This window comes from Protomyctophum bolini, assembly GCF_963924005.1.
Source record: "Protomyctophum bolini genome assembly, chromosome: 18".
Classification (NCBI taxonomy): Eukaryota; Metazoa; Chordata; class Actinopteri; order Myctophiformes; family Myctophidae; genus Protomyctophum; species Protomyctophum bolini.
In genome coordinates, this window is record NC_137879.1 from 11,800,739 (window position 1) to 11,824,104 (window position 23,366).

The 23,366-nt window shown below is 42.7% G+C and overlaps 1 protein-coding gene across 7 annotated transcripts; it reads right to left on the reverse strand.

The window, feature by feature from the left end:
- Positions 1-1,161: 1,161 nt before the first annotated feature.
- On the reverse strand, positions 1,162-23,322 carry exoc7 (exocyst complex component 7). Of its 7 annotated transcripts, XM_080789869.1 has the most exons (21): positions 23,116-23,322; positions 22,382-22,447; positions 21,138-21,322; positions 20,397-20,502; positions 19,070-19,292; positions 17,167-17,334; positions 15,917-15,928; positions 13,802-13,894; positions 12,310-12,378; positions 11,212-11,357; positions 10,626-10,778; positions 10,088-10,186; positions 9,885-9,947; positions 9,313-9,379; positions 6,659-6,724; positions 6,312-6,432; positions 5,999-6,094; positions 5,374-5,437; positions 4,720-4,761; positions 3,180-3,313; positions 1,162-1,977 (listed from the first exon to the last, which is right to left on the reverse strand). In XM_080789869.1, the coding sequence occupies exons 1-21, from the start codon at positions 23,173-23,175 to the stop codon at positions 1,875-1,877; spliced, it is 2,136 nt and encodes a 711-aa protein (XP_080645995.1). In that variant the 5' UTR covers positions 23,176-23,322; the 3' UTR covers positions 1,162-1,874. The 7 variants fall into 7 exon arrangements, with proteins under 7 accessions (XP_080645995.1, XP_080645996.1, XP_080645992.1 ...); XM_080789870.1 differs by lacking the exon at positions 15,917-15,928; XM_080789866.1 differs by lacking the exon at positions 13,802-13,894.
- Between the last annotated feature and the right edge of the window lie 44 nt (positions 23,323-23,366).

Below are 23,366 nucleotides of genomic sequence, written 5' to 3' on the forward strand. Positions count from 1 at the left end.
AATCACTAATGTTTTTAATGCTTCAGATTCCGTTTCAGTCGTGAGATTGTTGTAGAGCTGCCTTTTGTGTTTTGTTTTACACAAAACTAGAATAATTTCACAGCGCTATTGGGCTTAATTAAATGAAATGACTACCACCTACTTGTTCTCATGTTCAACTGTCTCCTGATTTACATTCCCACTTGCCGTAGTGTGTGTGGTCTACTCAAGACAGGAGACTCCATCTGCTGACATCTCATCTCACTTAACCATGTAAACTAGGGAAGGGATTTATCGAGAATTATTATGCAGATATATTCAAATATACAAATATTTATTCGACCATTTCAGATACAGGGCCAGGTAATGGCATCTTTGTATGAGGAATAAAATGAAATGAAAAGTGCACTGTCTAGTGACTAGACAGTGCACTTTTCATTTAATTTCATTTCATCTCTGCATTTTCATGTGACGTGACAGACTAGACTCTAGTCTGTCACGTCACATGAAAAAGCAGAGATGTTTCCGTGGCTACCAAGGGGGGGAGGGGCATGTTTTAACCGGCCCACATGTGCGTTCCTGTGTGCTTGTAGATATATATTTCCGACGAATGTCCCCCCCCAAGCTAGGTGCCGTTAGAGTTCAAGTGGTTATAAGCCTGTGTAGCAGAGTGGCTCAGAGCCTCAGCATGTTGGCCTCAAAAGTCTAATATCTCCCCCGGTCCAGAGGGATATCCCTTTGGTCTAGTGGTTAAGATGTTGGACTTGCCGTGACCTGGATCAGGTTTCCCTGTGGGAGGTCAAAAGGGGGGTGTAGCAGAGTGGCTCAGAGCCCCAGTCCAGAGGGATATCCCTTTGGTCTAGTCACGTGGTTAAGATATTGGACTTTCACGTGTGACACCCGAGTTAGATCTGCTATTTTTGATAATTGCCCTTTTCTTTAAAGAAATCCCCAATTCAAGCCTTTTTTTTCTCTTCTCTTCACACCAAAGTGCTCCCTAACCTTGATCAGGAAAGGAAACTCCTTTTTTGCATAAGGCACAAAGAGGTGCATCTAAATCAAAATATTATTTGTGAAAATGGAAATGGAAATGATATTCTCTGCTTCACTATTAGATTAATATATAATACTATCATAAGTCCTGCGCTGTTCTGTAGCCACACACGACAGTCACAAAACACATCACGTCTGAGTTCCCTTTATTTGTTATACTTTGACACTTAGAGGGGACAAATTACATATAAATACATCATTTTTACATTGTTGTACAAAAGATTAACATTTATCACACCTAAAAGCCTAGTTTACAGATTGTCGTACTTGTAACCATGTTGAGTGCTGAAAATAACAGAATTCTAACTGAAATATGTCAGGCAAACACGGGAAGAGGAAAACCACACCGGTATCGAAGAGACGCTGACCACAACTGATACAAAAGGAGGAGGGCAAAATAGACAACGTTTTGACTGGATAGTCTTCCATACCTGTCTTCCTGGGGAAGACTACTCTTTCCTAAATCTATTTTGAATCTCGGCTACGAGATGTGCAGCCTCCTCCTGTTTTAACGAAAAACAACGTAACACATAGTTATGTTTTTCATTTGAAAATTGGTTATTTATGGTAAATGAAACAGTTCGTACGACGACGGATAATTTAGGCTTAAGTGCTAGTGTGAGGGGAAGCAGGACTGAATTGTTATGGACCCAGGTGATTTAGTCATTGAGATGTGAGATGGGTTTCCATTTGTAAAAGTGAATGAGAATTGAAACTGGGAAAGCATCTGTGTCATTTTAGATGTTAACCACTTTAACCATTATTTTATACTTTGGCTATTCAGAAATAGCAGATATACAAGCTCGTAGATCTGATATTATATATTGTTTAGGAGGCACGGTTTAGGCTGAGGTGTCAAACAGCCTTTCGATCATCTCTTCCACCTGATCCGGACGATACTTGTGATACTTCTCTGGGTTCTTGGTGAACGAGATGTTGGCACATCTACAGGCGGAAGTTATATGAGGAAAGAAACAAAAGTCAAAGACGGCAAGCTAATCCAATATCAAAAATAAGTTAAAATGTTTTGTTGAATAAACTCCCGGCAGCGGTGCCCAAACCTTTTAGGACATGCACCCCGACGTAGATGACGCTCCCCCAAAGCCCGGAAAGAGACAGCCGAGTCATTTATTTATAGCCGTATTTGCACATTAACTGTAATAACAGGCCATTCTGGAAAATTTGGGGCAGAGGTTTATCGTTGGCATCCAGGGAGTGTGCATGAAAAATCTGGCACCGACCGGTTAACAGTGCCGGAGATTAGCTGGTAACAGACGGACCGACGGACCGACGCACACACACACTCACACACACACGGACGGAGTGCAAAACTCCACGGCCTGGTGGAGACAATAAAGCATCTCATGACTGAAGGTTCATTGATGTTTAGGTATTATTATGTTGCGGATGTTCCACGTACAACCAACCAACCAGTTGAAGAAATCACCGATTTGAGGTATTAACCTTTGCTTTTATTTCCGAGACCATTCATTTTGATGGAAGATGCTTCTTAAACATCCCATTGCTGGTTTGATGACTTAAAATACCATAATACCTTAAAATAATAGCCTAACTCTAAAATAACAAATAACCGAAAATAGCTTACCTATAAACTCACAACACGTTGCGCGACGTGTTGTGAGCTTGTAGATCTGCTTCTTTCATAGAAGACATGCCGGCTTCTATAGAATCTAAAAGACTGAAATCCGTCGTGGCAACTGAGAACTTGAACCCATTTTGTGCGGGAACCCCTTTTGGTGTTTAACATTATGTTATAAATTTAGCTATTGAAAAATAGCAGATCTACAAGATCATATGTGCTTGTAGGTCTGCTATCTTTGAAAAATCGTGAAAATATTTATTTCAGAAAACTGGAGGATTTAGAAGATTTATTTTTAATTTTGAGGTCAGGCCTAAATGGGTTAATCCATGGTATCATCATCAAGAATGAAAAGAGTCCCCACACCATATTCTGATCCCAAAAATATCTTTACTTGATAAATGTCAAGTAAAGATATTTAAGCACTGTGTACACTCTTTATATTCTTGAACTATTACCAATTTTGATCCAGCACCCAGACTATTAGCTTTTAGATGTGCGTGTCATTTTTTGCCAGCCTTTTTTTCATCATCATCATCTTTCTCACCTGTGTAGAAAGGCCCTGTACGCGTCAGACACCACTCTCCTCTGGGCCTGGCGGATGAAATCGCGCTGCTCCTTGTCGGGGATCGCCCACACCTTCTGGATCTTACACAGCTCCTCTAAGCCATCGTTGAAGCCCTGAATGGAAGTCAGGAGACAACAGTACAGGACAACATGAGGCTACATCATCATGATATCCAGAGAATCAGAACGTACTGATCTTGAGCGGTGGGGCCACGGGAAGCCCCAGTGGTCCTTGAGGGGGTCCGCGGCTCATTCCCTGCCAGGACCATGTTTTACGTGTTTTTGAAGCGGTGCCTCCGCTCCATTACGCAGCTATGTGTGTCCCTATACAGTACGTGTATGTCTACGTACAGTCTGTCTCTGTGTCCGAGCACGGAAAGCTGCAACACGGTAACTCTGTCATTTCTCGACCATTTCGGACGTGGGAAGGCTTGCAGGAACAGCACTGCACAGTCAATGGTGGCGTGTTAGGGGTTTAATGTTAGGAACAAAATGGACCCTTACGGGTCTGTAACTCTATAAAACAGGGGGTTCTTGAGATTAAAAAGGTTAAGGGAGATTGAAATCTGTGTCACCGGTATTGTTCACGCTGTACACAAGCGACTGTAGGAGTGAGTCAGATAACACCTGTATTGTTAAATTCGCAGACGACACAGCTATTGTTGGTCTGATTGAGGCTGATGAGATAAGCTATAGAAGAACAGTGGACGAGTTTGCCGGTTGGTGCAGGAGTAACTTCCTCCAGCTTAATATCAAGGTCATATTGGACCTTAGGACTGGTGCCCATGCACACCAGGAAATAGTCATTGGTGGGGATGGGGTAGTGATTGTGGACGAATATAAGTACTTGGGTACAACGATTGATTCCAAGCTGACATGGAATTCCAACACTCATTCCATCTACAAGAAAGGTCAGCAGAGGCTGCATTTTATGCGCAGACTGAGACAGTATAACGTTGAAAAAATTATCATGGCACTTTTTCATCGATCCTTTGTGGAGAGTGCATTGACATTTTGTTTTGTTTCATGGTATGGCTCATTATCATTGGTTAATAAGAACAAACTCCATAAAATCATCAGCGTGTCCAGCAAAATAGCTGGAGTACGATTTGAGAGTATGACCTCAATGTATGAGACCCGGGTACTCAGGAAGGGGAAAGCCATTACTAGGGACAACACACACCCGTTACACAGCCAATACCATATTTTACCATCAGAGCGACGGTATATGGTACCTTCCCTGCAGGCTAGGGCCTCAAGATCGTTTGTTCCCATAAGTATAGGACTTATGAACAAGCAGGCCCCATCTCAGTTCCGTGCATAAACTGTGATGTGATGCCTCTTGGAACTATGACTGGTGGCCTTCTGTTGGCACTGTTTCTTTATTGTCTATGTACTGTGTGATCTGTTTGTTTGTATTATTTATGTATATCCTGATGACTGCTGTGCACAAAACAAATTTCCGAAAGGACAAATAAAGTATCTATCTATCTATCTACCAAGAGTGATTTTGACTTTACCTTGAATTTGTCTTTGATCACTTGCCGCTCCTTGTCTTTCAGCTGGAGCGAGGTAAGAAGAAAGTGTCAAAAATCAAACCACATTTATTTATTCACACACCGAATGGATAAATGCCCTTATAGGTCAGTTTGCCTCCATTTGAACAGTCTCTGAATTAAATTACCACTCAGTCTTTGAAGGAGTGCTTATCAAGGGACAAAACGTCCTGGTAAATGTAATTACACGTCCTTCCATCCATGTGACATGGGCTTAATCCAATGACAACGTAACTGCAACCCTGACATGAGCCCATAAAGGTCTTAAAGTGACTTTTTTCTTTCTAGGTATTCTGACCTCAATAGCCCCCAAGAAAATGGAACTTTCAGTAGATTTCCATGTGGTCTGGGGTTTTCTGAATAATTAACCTGAAAAAGTGAATCATTGATTGATTGATTATACACCTGGCAATCAATGCGTTAATACTTTTCATTGGTTGAAATGCATTTTCTTAAATGGATAGATGAAGTTCTCGATTCTGATGACGTCACTGTCCACAGACAAATCAGTTTTGCCTGCGGACCACTTTTTGAGGCTAATTATTCAGAAAACCCTGGACCACAGAAAATCTTTTTTGGTGCAATTAAGGTCAGAAACAGACTTTTAAGGAGTCTAACCTTTGTGCCATGTTGAAAGACGGGCATGTTCCGGTCGGTGAGATGTTCCGTGACCTTCAACCAGCTGGAAGAAATAAATAATTAGACCACAGAACATTGTGACTGATGTGCGTGTGTGTGCGCCGTGCATGTGTCTGTGTGCGAGTTGTTCTCCATTAAATCAATGGTTCTCGACCAGTGGTCCGGGGGTTTCCAGGTGGTCCCCACTCCCCAGCTAAATGATGAAGAGTTGATAACCAAATGGACCCTTATACCTGTAGATCTTTAACTCTTGAGAGCATAAAATGAAACATAAAATTATTTTACGCTCTCAAGAGTTACATTATTGTTAAAGATCTTCATTACTTAATTTACAAGAATTCTACACAATTAGAGAATGTAGAATAACTATTTATATGTTAACGTTTGCCTGTTTCTCTCCTATGGTACCAACATCAAGACCGCATGGAATTTTGGACAAGATTCTATTCCAACGATATCAAAATATTCTAAGTCTTGGGTCTGAGAGGTTACATCTCATCAAATGGTCGTCCATGGCTCAAATGCAGAATAAATAATGGACCTCATTATGAAAAGGGTTGAAAACCACTGAGTTAAATGGATATTAAACGTGGTCTTGGTGTACCTGCGCTGGTACATTTGGATCTGCTGCTCTATGAGCTCTCTGTACTGACTCTCAGCCTTCTTCTGGGTCACCGTCACCAGCTGGATCAGGTCTGACCTGCAGGACGACAGAAAGAGCACGACCGGCAGTCTGAAGATGACTCGGCTCACTTTGCATCCGTGTCACCTCGTAGATTTTAACCACTTGAACCATTATTTTATACTTTAGCTATTGAAAAATAGCAGATATACAAACTCCTAGCTGTAGCGCGGCATCGAGTGCAGCGCTACAAGCTTGTATATCTGTTATTTTAGAAAATTGAGACGGTGCCTACTTCTCCAGGGACTTGAGGATGTAGTTGTAGTTGTTGTGCAGGAAGATGGCACTCAGGGCTGAGTCCTCGTACACTTTGGATTTACTGAGGAGATTCAGCTGCAAGTTCCCCAACACTTTGCCTGAAAAGAACAGAGGCAAAACAAGTAGTACGGACGGTACATCAATCACGTCCAACACAGTGTATAGCGTAGAAAGGCTAGCGTGGACGTACAAGAACAATGCAATTAACCGCTTAACCACTTAAGCCTTATTTTATACGTTGTTGTATGACAGAGTCACACAAGCGGGAAAAAAACCCCATCTAAAACGGTTTAAATATTATAATTAAGTTATGTGTTCACTTACATATATACGTGCTGAGGAGCTTTTTGCTGAATTCCGAGCTGTAGCTGCTCGCCGAGGAGCTGGTCTCTGCAAATTCCACATTAGCATATTCATTCAGTATAATCCTCCTCGCACGCTGACATTCTGTAATTCATTTAATTGTCTGTCGGGTCAAGAGGGTTGGGCTCTTGGGGACCTCCATTACCAAAGCGTCTAGGTAGTAATTAAAGAGGGAGCTCTAGTTTCCATGGCAGCGTCTAAAGAGTACAACCTACACGTACATGCACTTCAGTGTCTGATTATGAGCTCCTCTCCTGTGTCATATCTCATCAAAACAAGCAAGTGGTGGTTATTATAATAATAATTACACTAATCTCCACTGAATTAATAGACATGTTACATCCAATAACACATTCAGAATTCAGCCCACCAGAAGAACCCTGAAACTGGAGGGAGGGGCGGGCTGGGGGGGGGGTCATCTCTTGCTTACCTCGGGGGTCTAAGGGGATATTGTAAGTGTCCCCCAGGACTAAAGGGACGGACGTAAAGCAAAAAAGAGAAAGAGAAGAAGAGAAAGAAGAGGCAAAAAGTGCAAAAAGGTTAGAAAAAAGATTGTGTTAGTGCAGAGTCAAGCCAAGTAGCAAACTGTAAACAGCAGTCAAGCCAAGTAGCAAACTGTTAACAGCCCGAGACCAGAGTGTCTAGGGAGGAGCACGGAGTGTTAATTAAACCCTAGTCTCGCATTGACAGACAATCGCAATTTACAAATGCTTCCGTCATACAGTCTGGAGCAACGAAAGCTCTATCATGAGTAAGCGATAGTGTTAATTAAACCCTATAGTCTCGCATTGCTAGACTGTTGCCAATCGCAATTTCCAAATGCTTCCGTCATACAGTCTGGAGCAACTATCATGAGTAAGCGATAAGCGATAAAGCGGAAGTGAGCCTCCTCCCCACTTACGTTTCGTCTTTTCAGTTGCGCACATTTATCCTAATATAAATAGAAATCATCTAAGCATATAGCTTGTTGCTTAGCAGGAAAGGAAAACAAAGAAAATATTACATATTTTAAAATATATTTTCGTGAACGGAAATGGCACTCAGGGCGTAGTTCCGGACTCTATATAGCATTGGGAGATTGTGGAATAGTTGTCTGGCTACGCGAGACTATAATTAAACCCTAACCCCAGTGTAAGAATTGCTCTGTGTGTGTCAGGGTACATTTATTTTTACACTCACAGAGGTAAAGGTAGGGTTAAGTCACACTAATTTTACTTTAGTACTTTTTTTGCGATTTGACCAGAGGTGGCCAGTGTCATGAAAAGCTGGCTTAGGCAACAAAACATCCTCAAAAAATTACAATTATTTAGTTTAAGAAGGTGACGATTATGCGAGCCCCGCGATTTCGACAGCCAAAGCCCTTGTGGCTGTGCAGAAGCATATCACGGGGGCTCCTGCTGGAGGCAGAGAGAGACAGTCGTTTGCAAGGAGCAGAGGAAAATAGAGAGGAAAATAGCCAGGCGGCGTGGGAAGTTAGCAGAGTAAGGTAGAGATGTTATGGAACTTAAGAGTAGGAGGAAAACCTACACACATCAGTGGGCAATGAAATGAAAGATGAACCTGGGAAGTTACTATCTCTGTCTGCAGTGTACACAGCAGCCAATGAGGTGTGGTGGGGAGAGAGAGAGGTATAGGGATTTTGTGGGAGAGGAATAATCAATCAACCACAAAAGAGATAAGAATGGCGTTTTAGAACAGACAAGTACAGAAACATGGACCCTCACCTGCAGTCCCTCAAAGCCGCACAACAGAGACTTCATCCTACATTTACAGTATATTAGTACGAGAGTGAAATGGATGTTCGACGTGACTGAATTTGGCGCGTAACTAAATTTACTATGAACACAATGAATGCATGAATCCTGTAACGTTATGCATCAGCGAGATATTTACCAAGCCATACATTTAACATGCAAGCAATTTTACAAATACAGACGTCTTAAAAGGACCACCAGTGCTGTTGACGCTGAAGGACAGTGCACTAATGCAAAAAAGGGCAGAAATGCATAAGTCCTGTGGAAAAAAAGGGCAGAAATGCAGAAAAAACCTGACCTCACCCAACATGCCAGTTACATGCACGTAGTCAATCATTTGTAAAATGCAGGCGGCCGAGCAGCATCACTGCTAGTGCTAATGGAATCTTCTATGCCAGTGGTTTTCAACCAGTGGTCTGGGGACCACCAGTGGTCCTTGAGGGGGTGCCAGGTGGTCCCCAGCTAAATGATGGAGAGTCGAGAACCAAATGGACCCATGTAGATCTTTAATTCCTGAGAGCGTGAAATGAAACCAAATGGACCCGTTTGGTAGAGTTAAATTACTGTAAAACATCTGCATTACTTCATTTACAAGAAGTCTACACACGATTAGAGAATGAAGAATTTGCCTGTCAACAAAATATTCTACGTTTTGGGTCAGAGAGGCTAAATTGCATCAAATGGTGGTCCGTGGCTCAAACGCCAAATAAATAATGGAATTGAATATGAAAAAGGTTGAAAACCACTGTTCTGTGCAGTTAATAGTTTTCATGGGGCTGGTGGGATAGAAGAGGGGGTGGGATAGGAGATGTGATCAGTTAGCCCCCCCGGGCCACAGTGACGCCACGTAGCCCTACCTACCCTGAGAGGCTAGCATGGCTCCGGCAGTCTCCTGGAAGTCCAGCAGCTGCTGCAGAAACAGGATGGCCTAAAAGGAAATGGATCAAAGGTCAAGATCACGTCACGTTATTGATTTAACTGCCATAGTTCGCGCTCTGTGCAATTAGCAGTTGCCCAGGAGACCCGAGTTATAAGGGGGAAGTTGAAGTGTGGTGGTGTTGCGCACATAATGCACCATTATGTAATGCCTGTCCGACACCCTACCTCCCCAAACCCTAACCGGCAACGCATGTCAGGATCCACAATTGAGTTTTAACCGACCACACGTGTCTAACTGGCAACGCATGACGGGAGCCACGGGTGAGTCTTAACCAGCCACGCATGTTGCATGTCGGACCAACGTATGTGACCCCATTACCAAAGCGTCTAGGTGTTAATTAAAAAGGTGCTTAGCAGTTAGCTCTAGCTTCCATGGCAGCATCTAGGAGTACAATCTATTCTATACGTACTTCAGTACAACGCACCATGCTTGTAGATTGACTCGATTTATAAATCTCTTGATTTATAATCAAGAGTAAACAGCTATATCTTACATTGCTAGTCAACTCGTGGACGGTCCCATCCTTGGGCATGTTGTATTCCTTGTCAGGGTCATTCTGTGATTGGACAGGAGAAACGGGATAATGACATAACTGTTTGGGTGTATGAAGTAAATAAATAAGAGATAATAATGTGTGCTCTGTTGATCTTTCAATTAACGTAGCTCTGTGTGCGAATACTAGGAAGGGTTGCTTGCCTTTATACTGTCTGCAAACTCTTCCAGAGCCTTGGCTCCGATAGTTTCCATGGAGGTGATGAGAGTTGGCAGTTTGTTCTTGGTGCTCGCTGCCGTGCCCTGTGAACAATGAAAGAACACAGCTACTGTGAACATGAAAGAACACAGCTACTGTGAACATGAAAGAACACAGCTAACCGTGGGTCTTTTGTTGGTGTCTATTATGTGTTGTTTTGTGTAATAATCTTAAAAGGAGTAGTTTGCCCGCAAAATGACTTATTTTCTATCAATTACACAACGGCGGGGAGACTCAAATGCAGGTCAATTGAGTCTCCTACCAAGACTCCACCGGTCATCAAAATATTGACTTAGTTAGAAATGAGAAAAACAAAAAAAATCTCCATGACTTCAAGGCTTCATATGGTGTATTTTTTTGTCATTTTTCGGGTGAACTTCTCCTGAAAATTATATCCTGCATCCCCTGCTGATCATTTAGGCAAAAATGCAAGTCTGACGCTACAAACTATGAATGTGATGAAGAGGCTCCAAAGAAACCCACTTGGAGCGTGGTGTCAAACTCAGGCTTGGTCATCTTGAGATGTTTGAGGATAGGGAAGATGGTGAGGACAGCAGAGTAGTCGTGACGCATGATGGCCCTGCGAGCCGCCGACACGATGTTGTCACCTTCAAGCATCAGGTTGTCCAGGGCCTCCTGCGACGAGGATAGGCCAAGAACACTTAAGTTAAGTTCATACCATATTCAGCCTTTAGCGTTTTGAAAAAGTGGCAGCTTAAAAGTGAAAAAGGCCACCGCTCATCTGCCGATAGAGATAGACTTAGACGAGGTGCTGGAGTCACAATTGTTTAGATATGAGAAAAACGAGGGTCCACACACTCAAATCTGTGCACAATCAGGTATCTTTTTATCGCAAGCTTTCGGTCTATTGACCTTCTTCAGGCATAATCCAAAAAGCCAATTAAAAGTGAGTAAGTATGGGTTGCAGTTGTCATATTATATACACAGATTATACTTTCGTTTACAGCACAAATTCGGCGGCTAACACATAATAGACGAATATACAGAGATCGTGTTGGAAAATAATGCTATAAATGGAAAAAAGGTGTGTCTGTCGTCGTTCCCTGACCTGGATGAGGGAGTCAAAGGTCTTCTTCTGGTGGTGTTCAGGAATGATCTCAGTCAGGAGGGCGTACTCGCTCTGCGCCAGCTTGACAAACGCACTGATGCAGTGGATGTACGAGTCGATCTCGATGTCCAAGACGTCGTCCTTTCCTGGGAGGCACATGTGGTGCAAGGTCAAGTGGAAACTAAGACAGGGGACTTACTTAAGCCAGTTGCACGACAGTGTTGTGCGCCCCAAAAAGAACAGATCTACAAGCTCATAGCAAGTCGTGATGTGAACTCGTAGAACGGCACAACCGAGTATAATTCAGTTAGTGTGAGCCAAATGACTGTGTGTGTGTACTCCCATGTGGGGATTTAGAGGTAAAACACAGTAATCTTTTTAGCAAGCAGCACTGCTGCGCAGAGGAGTATAATTCAGCCGTTGGTGTGAGCCAAAGGACTCTCTTTGTGTGTGTACTCCTACGTGGGGATTTAGAGGTGAATCAGTCTGTCTGTGGGGTGAAAATGGGCATAGGGAATTGGATAAAATGTTTCATTCTGATTGGATTTTCTGTTGTTTTGACCCATTTTGTTAGAACTTTGTCCTTCTGGATTGTTCTAAGCGTTCAAATTTTGTGTCACAGTCTGTTGTCTGTGTGGAAAATAAAGTGTTTAAAAGAATACGGTAATTTTAAACATGTAGGCACTTACTAGGAGAAGGCGTTCATTGTGCAGTACTACCATACCATGTGATGTGACAATGTATCTCAACCCACAAACTGGGGCTTTGATCAAAGTGTGAAGTATTCCATTACCATCATGGATTTGCATGCTAAATCTATGCAGCAGATTTCCTTGCACAAAATAGAATGGCAATCAGCACACATCCACTGACACACAACTCTCTACTCACAAACTAATAGATCATTGATTTCATAAACACAACAATTTCTCTGTGTGCAAGTGTCTGCGTGTTGACTGACTTAATTTATCCGTGTACAAATGGACCCTTACACTCTTACAGGTCCATTTTGACATAACAATTCAATCCAGGGTGAGGTTCTTTTCTGGGTATTAACGCAATCTCGTTCTATGTATCACAACCGCTCCCCTCACTCACCTGCTGCGGCCCCGTGCTTGTCGGTCAGGGCGTCGGAGTGGTGTTTGACCCGCGGGTCATGATCGTGACCTAATGGTTGGGGGAGGGGGGGTGGATTTATCAGGGACAACTTGTACCACCTGGTCATGCCACCACCCTGGGTTAATATGACTAGGAGCCGAGGGGGCCAAGCCTGGGACTTGGCGAAACACTTACACCGACCACCAAGCAGCCAGCAGGGCGAAGCAGGGGGATACCCTCCAGGGTAGAGAGGGGCAGGAGGAAGCGCCCCGGATGTCTAAGTGAAGGGCCGTTCCTTCTCACAGAGCACTATACTGTAACTATATCGTTCACCATTGTATTTTTGAGGGGCGCCAGCCCCTCCAACATCTGGCTTTCGGAAATTACGTCATCATTTAATGTTTGTTTAGGGTACTTTAAACAGAGTACGCAGCCAAGTCTATGCACTTTCTAACGTTCGTTTAGAGCACACAAAAATAGAGTACGATCGTTCGTCTAAAGAAGTGAGCCATCTCTCACATACAGTATATTTGTATTTTTAATAGTTGGTGTGAACTGAACTCTGCAATCCCCTTGATTTAGAACGATTTTTAAAACTATATTTTGATATAGTGCTCGGTGTGAATGGCCCTTTAGTCAGTGGCTGTTACGCTAAGGTTTCCTTTTGAAGACTGTGATCCAGATTTGGCACCAGCTTTAGAAGCATTGCATCCCTCACTTAGCCCAACAATAATGTCAAGAAGGGATATACATTATTTAGATTTACCGCTCTGAGATAAATAAATAAAAATCTCATTAAAAGAAAAAAGAATATGTCGTACGGCACGACATTCAGTTCCAATGTTTGTATTCTTTATTTTAAGATTCTGCAATGTCTAAGAGCTGCTGCAACTCTGAGGAGCTTCATGTATGTCTGATGCCGTCCTTAGTTTGGCCATATTAACGCGGTAGCCATTTTGCTCTTACGACTTACGCCATACTGGAGGTGAGCATGGAGTCCTCTTCGTGTTAGAGTAAATGGTCACGCCCCCCTCCTACTAGTCGTAGGGGATACAGTTTTAGACCGCAACTGAGGGGGCGCCGTCTCAAGTAAACTTGAGTCACTCACGAGACACCACCGAGCGCGAACGTTGCGAAGTTCGCTTAGCCGACTCCGTAGCCCTGTTGGAGTTGCGACCCGATATGGACAGAATAGTGAATCATGCTCTGGCGAGAGCGTTTGTGTCGACTACCACTCAAAGTGGCTACTGGCCAATCACAACGTGTCCTTTACTCAAACGCAAAGAGGATTCCATGTTCGCATACTGGAGGGGCGGGGGTGGGGTCATGATGTACGTTGACATACTGTAAAACATGAGAGCAACATGGCCACCGTGTGAATACGTCCCGAGGAGGAGAAGCAACAGTTGCCCCAGTTACCTGGGGAGAGTGCGAACAGACAGACACAGAGAGAGAGAGAGAGACACCAAAGAGAAAGACAGAGGTGCGTTACCTTCCGAAGGAGTGAGGTTAGAGCCCCCCTTTTTCCCCTCCAGCCCATGCTGTGAGTACTGTTTGAGAAGGTTCTGAGCCTTGCGAATGGTCCCTGAGCGGTCCCATACACAGAGACAAGGTCCAGGGGGGCAGGGAGCGAGGTCCAGAGAAGCCCAAAAAGAGACAGTCCAAAGAGGAGGAGGAGGAGGAGGGGGAGGGAAGAAAGAGGAAAGGAGAGGACAGAGAGCTAGGAAGTGAGTGATGAAACGCACACACCACATCCCCCCCGCCACCACCAGACCACCACCAAAGAAGCAGGCGAGGTCAGCGGGCCAAAAGACCTAGCATTCACCACAACTACACAACACAGCATTAGGGTTGGGAACCTTTAGGATTTTAACGATTCTGGTTCCTTAACGATCCTCTAGGGGGTTCCAAATGGACCCTTACAGGAGTGTAACTCTGAGAGAGTACAAATGGAACCAAATGGACCATTAAGGCCCCATTTGGTTCCATTTGTACAAATTAAAACGTTTTAGAACCTCTGGTATATTAACCTTTTCCCCGCTAAAAAACGTAGTCTGCGTTATTTGTCGGGAAGCGACGCTGCCAAAACACGTATCTACGTTTATTCAGTTGTATAAATGCGTTTGATAACTTTGAGCAGTTACTATGAGACCTAGCAGATCATGTCTGTCTGTCTGTCTGTCTGTGTGTGTGTGTCCGTCTGTCCCGCTATCCAAATATGGAGTGTGTTGCATCAGCAATCACTCAGCTCCATATGGTTTGGTTTGTTTATTTAGCATATAATACAAATAAAAACGGTTCTAGAAACGATTGAAATACGATGGAACAGATTCAGGTTCTTCAATCTCGGAAACGGGTCTGAAAAAGAACCGGTTCCGGGTCCCAACCCTACACAGAATGACCAGCAGCACCGCTATAGGACATGACGTCAAAAGACCAGCAAACAGACTTAGACTAGAGCACGTGTGCCAAAACCCCACACCACGTAAAAAGTTAAATAAAACAAGGTTAGGTCAATTACAAACACAAAATGAAACAGCCATAATAATTATTAAGTCATATCCAGGATTATTACATTATGAATACTCATAAATACAAAAAATTATGACAATTTGTTACATGGTTTGGGGTGCAAAATGTATACAAAGGGTTCAGGGCCCACAGGTAAAACAATACAGTATGTTGACTCTCTTAGTGTGTTAGTTAGCAGCATTAACTTCAAATAAGTGCGTGTTGGCATAATGACCGGAACTGACAAAGCAGCTTGTGGTATACTACCTCGCTCTACAACGTTTCAAGATGGCCGCCTCTCGCTCTACACTGCATCACATGTTCCATTATAATTATATATTTTTTTTTTACTATATCGTGAAAACTGACTTTTCAACAAATCCTTTATTCAGTGAATGTGAATTGTTTGTTAAGGCGTTTCAGTGCAAGCATTAGCAAAAGCATGCTGTGAGTGCACACTGATTAAGCTGCTTCACCACTTGAGCCCTATTGTAACACAACAGTGTTACACAGCGGAAACAGCTGATCTACAATCTCCCAATGCATTGTGAGCTTGTAGATCAGCAATTCTTGGTATTTGAAAATCATTTTTAAATGTTAAGAAATTCGGTTCCATGAAGTATTTCCCCTAAATAGGGACACCAGGTTGACTTGGAAGTGGTTAAGCAGCATTGTGACACAAGCCTTCTCTCATGCCTTCTCTGAACATCTGAAGCTAAACAGACTGACCAACAGGCTACTACACTTCACTGTATCTATCCACCACAAAACACCTTCATTCAATATGCCAGCTATATTCACCACAGAGAAGGCACAAAACACAAGAGCACACATCAACCCAGCAGCCAGTGACAGAAATAATAACTTCACTATTCTACTGTATCGTAGTGAGATGCTCCATCCGTCGCAGATACAGTAGTGTATGTTTGTCACTGGATCCAAATTCTACTGAACATTACATTATGCAACCTGTTTGGAGGACCACTCCATGCACCCTTGGTTAAAAGACGTGCTTTCAATTGATATAAAAAAATGATAAAAGCCTGCAAATGACGGACGGCACTAAAGCACACACTGACTAAAGCTTAGTCTTTACCTGGGATGTAGACTGTCATCACAACACAAGGATTATGAAAGAGGAAAGGAACGAAATGTTAGTTTATAGTCACAAAGACAAAAGATCACAGGAGGTAAATAGTGGAGGGCTGCCTGGCTGTGCTCAATGGTTCAGTAATCAGGCTCATAGTAGTCATAGACGTCACGTGTCTTCTTGGCGGTGGAGCATGCACTCACGTCTTGAAGGAAGCTGACATGGTGGGAGCCGAGGTCCACACATCGACAGATTCTGAACGTTCAGGTTAGGTTAGCGGTGGTTGTGTTGTCTTGACTATTTAACCACTTGGTGCAACCTATATGTTGTTATACCTTTGAATCCAGGAGCTACAGTACCTCTGTGTCTCCTTAGTTGTTGCTATACATGTCGCAACGTAATTATAAAAAACATAATAAGAAGAAGAATTTGAAGGTTTTCAGAAACCTTAAGTTAGGTTTTAGAAGGCAGGTTAAGCCCTATATATATATATATATATACATACACACACTATGGGCTGTATTTTGCATGTCTTAAGTACCAGGTCTCATTCCATAACTTGAGTAAACTAAAGACCTGGAGGCGTGATCAATGCTCTTTGGCAACTCAGAATAGCCAAATGGCATTGATCACGCCTCCAGGTCTTTAGTTTAGTCAAGTTAGGGAATAAGACCTGGTACTAGACACGCAAAATACAGCCCACTGTGTCATATGACAAATAGCTGATCTACAATCTCACAACGTTGTGAGATTGTAGATCGGCTGTGTGACAACTTTTGCCTATAACGACATGCCCAAAAATAGATGAAGTGATTAACACTGAAGAAAAGGTCTCGTTTAGGAGAAGTCATGGATTAAAGCAAAAAAAAAAAAGATCATAACTGAAAAATGTTATATATGGCCACCAGGCCACATCCTAATTTGCAATTTAAGAAACAGGGTGAAAGGAGCCGCCACCCACACTAGGACTGTTTCCTAAACAATTTAACACAGTTATGTAAAATTATGATGTTTTTTGTAACATTGTTCCTGTTGTACTACATAGTACCAACCAGGTGACAAAATCACAGATTGAGGCTTTGCATTTATGAAATATTCCAGACCATTAGGGTTTTATGGGAGATGTTTGACCACTTGAAATGTTTTAATCTTGAAATAATAACCGAAAATAGCCAAGCTCTCAATGCGTCGCGAAATCAGCAACTGAAATCAGCAAGTGTTTCTGAGTGAGTCTGTTCTACTGTAGGTGTTCTGACCTGGTCTCTTGGGAGCCTTTTTGGTTGGCGTCTCCTTGCGCTTGGTCTGGACCGCAGGGGAATAGAGGACCCCAGAACCAGCGCTGTTCTTGCGGAAGTGATCTTTCAGACCCTTGATGGAACGGTCCAGCTGGCTGGACCTGATCTGACAGTACACGTTCATGAAATCTGCAGGGCAGACATAACAAAATACAGTTAGACACAACAAACACGATTATAAAGTCACCTGGGTATCGCCAAGACTATGCTTACTATGGCTGGGTAATCAGAACCAATACCTTAAATAATTTAGAAGCAAGTTTTCTTTTCCTTATATATCAACGTATAATTGACTACATCGATTAGTCTGATTAACCGCTTTAGCCCAGTGTTATACTTTGTTGTACAATGGTGGTGTGCAAAAATTGCAGAAAAGCTCACAACATGTAGCATCGCGGCACGTTGTGACTTGTGAGCTTGTTGATCTGCTATTTGCACTATTCAAAAGATAATAGCCATTAATTAATCGTAAATGAGGCAAGCGTTTGACATAATAATCGTGATATTGATTTGAAGTCATCATATCATTGCTGGGACACTGTAACAATGTAGTTCTAGCTACGGCCAAATGTTCTAAATATGTGCATTTACCTTGGGCCTCTGGATGTTTTACAACTAAAGACAATTATACTGCCTAGTGTCTGGTAGGGTATATTTAAAATAAATTACAACTTAAACATAGTAAAATCCTCTGCATTAAATTATAAATTAGTATCAGAGTAAGAATAATTCTCATTATATTTCTGCTGACCATACAGTATCCACTGGGTCATCCACAATAATAAGCAATAGTAATGGCTATCATCGCCTGCTGTCCTGCTGCATTTCACACTCACAGCTGTTTGCCGGACATATTGGTCTGGTGAAATGGAGAGAGGATTTGTGATAAATGACACAAGGAAACAAAGACATACACCACCACTATTGGTAATGCGACTTAAAGGCCATTTGACACACTCAATGATACGAAAGACACATCCACAAATTAATAACCCGTTTAAAAATGCAATGTTTTAAGTGTTACATTACTGTCAACCAAAACTAAACTTGGCCTTGATCATTGTCTACCGCCTCTGTCTCTCTTTTTGAGAACAGGGATACAGGAAATCCAAAAGAGGAAATGGAGAAGGAAGGAAAGAACAACAGCGCAAGGTGGAGCGATGGACAGGATGTGCTGTTGGTTGTGCAGAATCACAACACGGAGTGAGATGTAACAAGCTTTTGTCTGATTTATACACAGGCGAACATTCTGAGAAAATAAGCAAAACATTCCCATATATAGCCAGTCTACAAGCTCGCACACAGGGCAAACTTGCAAGCTTGTAGATTGGCTATTTACAGTACACAACATGATAATTACGCAGGCACATTTGTAATATTAATCTAGGCCAATGTATTGTACTAAAATGTCTTTATATGTTTTTGGTCGCTCAGTTTGCATGTGTACACGTTTCATCTTGTATTGAGTACTAGGGTCTGTTGTGTTTTGTTGTTTGTAATGTGTTCGTAGTTTGTAATGTGTTTGTATGTGTATATAACCTTTTAGACAAATTCGATATAATAGAAATATTTGAATAGAGGATATGCACATGCATAAAGTGAGTGGAAAATCGAATGGCAAAGTGAGTTTAATGTCGTTTAACGTTGTTTAATGCAATCAGATAGGACTTTTCTGTTTAGTTTTATGGGCTATCAAGGCCAGAAAGTCGTTTTTTGCCACTCAGTAGGCGTTCCCTCACGCATACAGTAACTTCTGAGTATGATGATGATGTCACACGCATACCCTCTATAATGATACGCAGCAACGTGTATATTAAATCAGGCATTAGCCACAGTTTCTCTGGGAGATAGACAGGTACTATACCCTGGTTGCGTCCATATTCCACCAGCCAGCCAGAGATGCAGATGATATCTTGGAGCACGTTCTCTGGCAGGTGTTCCAGGATGACGTCCTCCTGGACCTCCAGCTCCTCGTCCACGGTGATGGCGTCCAGGATGAGGATGGGAGGAACGGCCTTGCTGTTCCGGGTCAGCAGGCTACGGAACTCTGCCTCCAGCAGCTCTTTGCCCTTCTCGAAGCGGGCTTTCTGCCAAGGAAACACTACAATGGCAACGTCGTCCCTTTTCTGTGGAATGGGCTCTATGCACACAGAAGGGTGAAATCAAACGCCAACGGCTTCTGCCAGACATATGGCGGGGCTTTTCTTTCTTTTCACATGAGTTGAGGCAATGTTTATTATTTATTATACCACAGCCCGAAAACCCATTCTGCCAGCCAGCTCGTAGCATGGCTCATTAGTCAACAGGCTCTTTCAATCCACACTTCCCGGGTTCGAATCCTGCTTTTACACCACTATTTTTGTGCCAAACGCAAACAACTTTTCTTTGCCGATAAAGTAAAGTTTTAGACTTAAGCGCCCAACTTACGTGGCCGGTTAAGACTCACCCGTGGCTTCCCTGTGAGGTTAGGGTTAGTAATGTCCGACATAGATCGCTATTTATCACACTGTATTTCAATCAGAAATGCATTCATCAGATGGCAATTCTGTCAGAAAGGCAGTTACCAGACACCCATGGCTTCCACGTTCGGTGCCCCTCAAAGTGAGGGAAGCCTCGCCCCTAGGCCCCCTACTATGTATGTCAGAAGCGGCTGATTTCACACGGGTGCTCTATATGCACATACGCCATTTTGGAAAGAACTTGGGCCCCGTCCCTACTTCCTTCACAGGTGTTACCGATGACACTAATGAAGGCTCTGTTCCATTCTGGTCAAACAGGGAGTCAGGGTGCTGCTATTGTGCATGTTGGCTCATTGGAAACACTCTGCTACACCAGTGGGTCTCAAACTCAAAGTGTCCTTGAGTGGGTTCCAAATGGCCCTTGAGTGTAAGAATGGTTTCATTTGTACACTCTCAAAGTTATGGCGGGTCCTTGAAATTAAAATGTTTGACACGAAATGGAACAGAGGCTTAATTAGTATCATGGGTAACACCTGTGAAGGAAGAAGGGAAGGGGCCCAGAAGTAGGAAGAGTCATTCTGTGTGTGTATAGAGCCCATTCCAGTAGAACCTTAGGTTGTACATAGCTATGTGGCCAATATGATATACAATACAGTGTACACACACACACACACACACACACACACACACACACACACACACACAAGTTTTGAGGCATATAATATACTGTACCACTGTGTTAAGTTCTGGACTGTCAGGATTGTTGTCTTGAAAATATTCCACTGCTTTCTGGATTTTAGCGATACAGGCCAGGTACTCATCCAGTCTGCCTGTGGGTCTGAAAACAAATAATCGTTTATCATCATAAGTTGTAATATATTTTGAACTGTTATTTATCCCGCAAGAACCCAGTATCTCCTGGCAGTATGTGAGGATTTGGCCATTGTCAGACTTAAGCCCAACACACACCGGCTCCGCCCGACGCGGCGCGACGCCACCTGGAAAATAGAACTGGTTCTATCGCGCGCCAGGCAACGCGGCGGACGGAGCCGCTGTTTTGATGCGCGGCGGTCGCAGACGGTGTGTGATGGGCTTGAGACAGAGATGTGGGCAATGGGCATGGGTAAGTGGGTATTTTTTGCCACGGTACATTTGCACATACAAGAAATGTGACCAGACCATTTCCTAATCTATCCTAACTATTCAGTGTCATCTTAGATTTTATCTTTTAGAAAACTCTTTCTAGGATTCAGGACAGTGGTTTAGATTAGAACTGTGGTTCCCAAAAAAGAACACAACATTGAACATATTTTAAAAAAATCTTGAAAGTGTGTGAACATGTTGAACATGTGTGTGAACATGATGCCTAGGCTAGTAGCTGGCACAAAACACTTTCAGATTGAAAAAAACGAGCTTGTAGGTCTGCTATTTTTGAAAAATCGTAAAAATGGGGCAGCAGGCAGACAGTCTCACCCCTCTCTGATGATCCTGTCAGTGTCTTTGGCCACGTGGTAGTAGCTGATCACGTGATCCATGCAGGACAGCGTCTTATCCACGTTCTCCTGCAGTCGCTGCAGGTTCTCCGTCTGTTTGTGAACCGGGATGATGGAGTTCTCCAGCTGCATCAGCCGGCTCTCAAAGGAGGACAGGATGGACACCTTAGAACCAAGAAGACATTTGAACGTGTTACTCCTGTTTTATCTTCTCTTCACTGGCTCCCAGTGAAACAAAGGATTGATTTTAAAGTGCTTCTCATTGTCTTTAAATCTATCAATGGCTTAATTCCTTCCTATGTTTCTGACATGCTTGACCCATACGTGCCAACAAGAACCCTTAGGGCCGTTTTATACCCTCTCCCTTTTTCCTATTTATGGCCGGGGGAAAAAACTCGATTCTGGAAAGGTCCTAGGGTCGAATTTAGTTAGGCTCTATAAAGGTTGTGTAGCAGTGCAGTGAATCATGTCAGCATCTGATGATTAAAATATGCAGTGTAGCAGTGCAGTGAATCATTTCAGCATCTCATGATTAAAATATGCAGTGTAGCAGTGCAGTGAATCATTTCAGCATCTCATGATTAAAATATGCAGTGTAGCAGTGCAGTGAATCATTTCAGCATCTCATGATTAGAATATGCAGTGTAGCAGCAGTGCAGTGAATCATTTCAGCATCTCATGATTAAAATATGCAGTGTAGCAGTGCAGTGAATCATTTCAGCATCTCATGATTAAAATATGCAGTGTAGCAGTGCAGTGAATAATTTCAGCATCTGATGATTAAAATATGCAGTGTAGCAGTGCAGTGAATAATTTCAGCATCTCATGATTAAAATATGAAGTGTAGCAGTGCAGTGAATCATTTCAGCATCTCATGATTAAAATATGCAGTGTAGCAGCAGTGCAGTGAATCATTTCAGCATTTTATGATTAAATATGCAGTGTAGCAGTGCAGTGAATCATTTCAGCATCTCATGATTAAAATATGCAGTGTAGCAGTGCAGTGAATAATTTCAGCATCTGATGATTAAAATATGCAGTGTAGAAGTGCAGTGAATCATTTCAGCATCTCATGATTAAAATATGCAGTGTAGCAGTGCAGTGAATCATGTCAGCATCTGATAATTAAAATATGCAGTGTAGCAGTGCAGTGAATCATTTCATCATGGTTCATCATATTATGTATAGGTATATTATGTTATGTATCAGTTTTGTTCATCATACCATTCCCTTGGTCTGCTGATCGCTCTTCTCCAGATTTTCTCTGATGAATGACAATGTTTCTTGTTCCTGCAATGAGGTTTCATCATCACACAAGAATCAGGCAACAATGTGACACACTAAACCCAGGAGTGACACATAATTAGACCATGAAACTGCTATGTGGGCAGAATAATTTGTATTATTGCTATGATCCATCATTAGGGTGACCAGAGGTCAGATGTCCCCCTTTGCATGGGACAGTCCATCATTTCAAAGACTTTTCAGGCGTCCCACATTTGAGACCCTGTCCCAGTCCCACATTGTGACAGGCAGGCATCAGTGTTCAAATGACCTAATAGTTAGTATACTTAATAGTTGTCTGTTGTAAAGTCTCTTTTCCTGCAAGATGTGTTTTTAAGCCTGTTAAAATAACATGAGCAATATATCCCCTAGGCTAGATACCACGGCCATGACAAAAAATACAATTTTAAAACAAAATGTGAGACGCCAGAGGGGTTTATAACAAAATGATAGGCAATATTAGGCCTCATGGTCGAATATGACATCAACGCATTCAAATAATACTTTGCTAACCCCGTCCTGTTCCCATTGTACCACACAAGTGATACTTCTTCTGTCCCTCAAATGAACAGTAGTTTGGATCTGGTGGTCACCCTATGTATCATGCAACTTGCAACCCTTGTTATTGTTGCTCAGTCATAATGTATTGTAGGCTATCACAGAATATCTCCGACCTGTCTCAGCTTCTCCTCGATCTCCCTCTTCCGGGCGGACGCATCCTCGGTGGGGATCATCCTGAGTGTTTGAGACAATTCCCATTCAAGTAGAACCAACTGTCACGCAAAAATAGGTTTACAGAGCCCTGTTTTTGCACAAAACAACAATAACAACGACCTCTCGGATGTGCTGCTGCCTGCTGCTGCTACTGTTGAGGCGAGAACTCTTCCGCATCCGTCTTGTGATCAGTCAAGAGGGCGGGTATGAA

Excerpts from the sequence above, each read along its gene's own strand:
- exoc7 (XM_080789869.1), bottom strand. The coding sequence starts at position 23,175 with ATGATCCCCACCGAGGATGCGTCCGCCCGGAAGAGGGAGATCGAGGAG. Across the intron at positions 17,335-19,069 it reads GGAATATGGACGCAACCAGG|ATTTCATGAACGTGTACTGT; the intron begins GTATAGTACCTG and ends TCTGCCCTGCAG. Across the intron at positions 9,380-9,884 it reads TCCACGAGTTGACTAGCAAT|GCCATCCTGTTTCTGCAGCA; the intron begins GTAAGATATAGC and ends ATTTCCTTTTAG.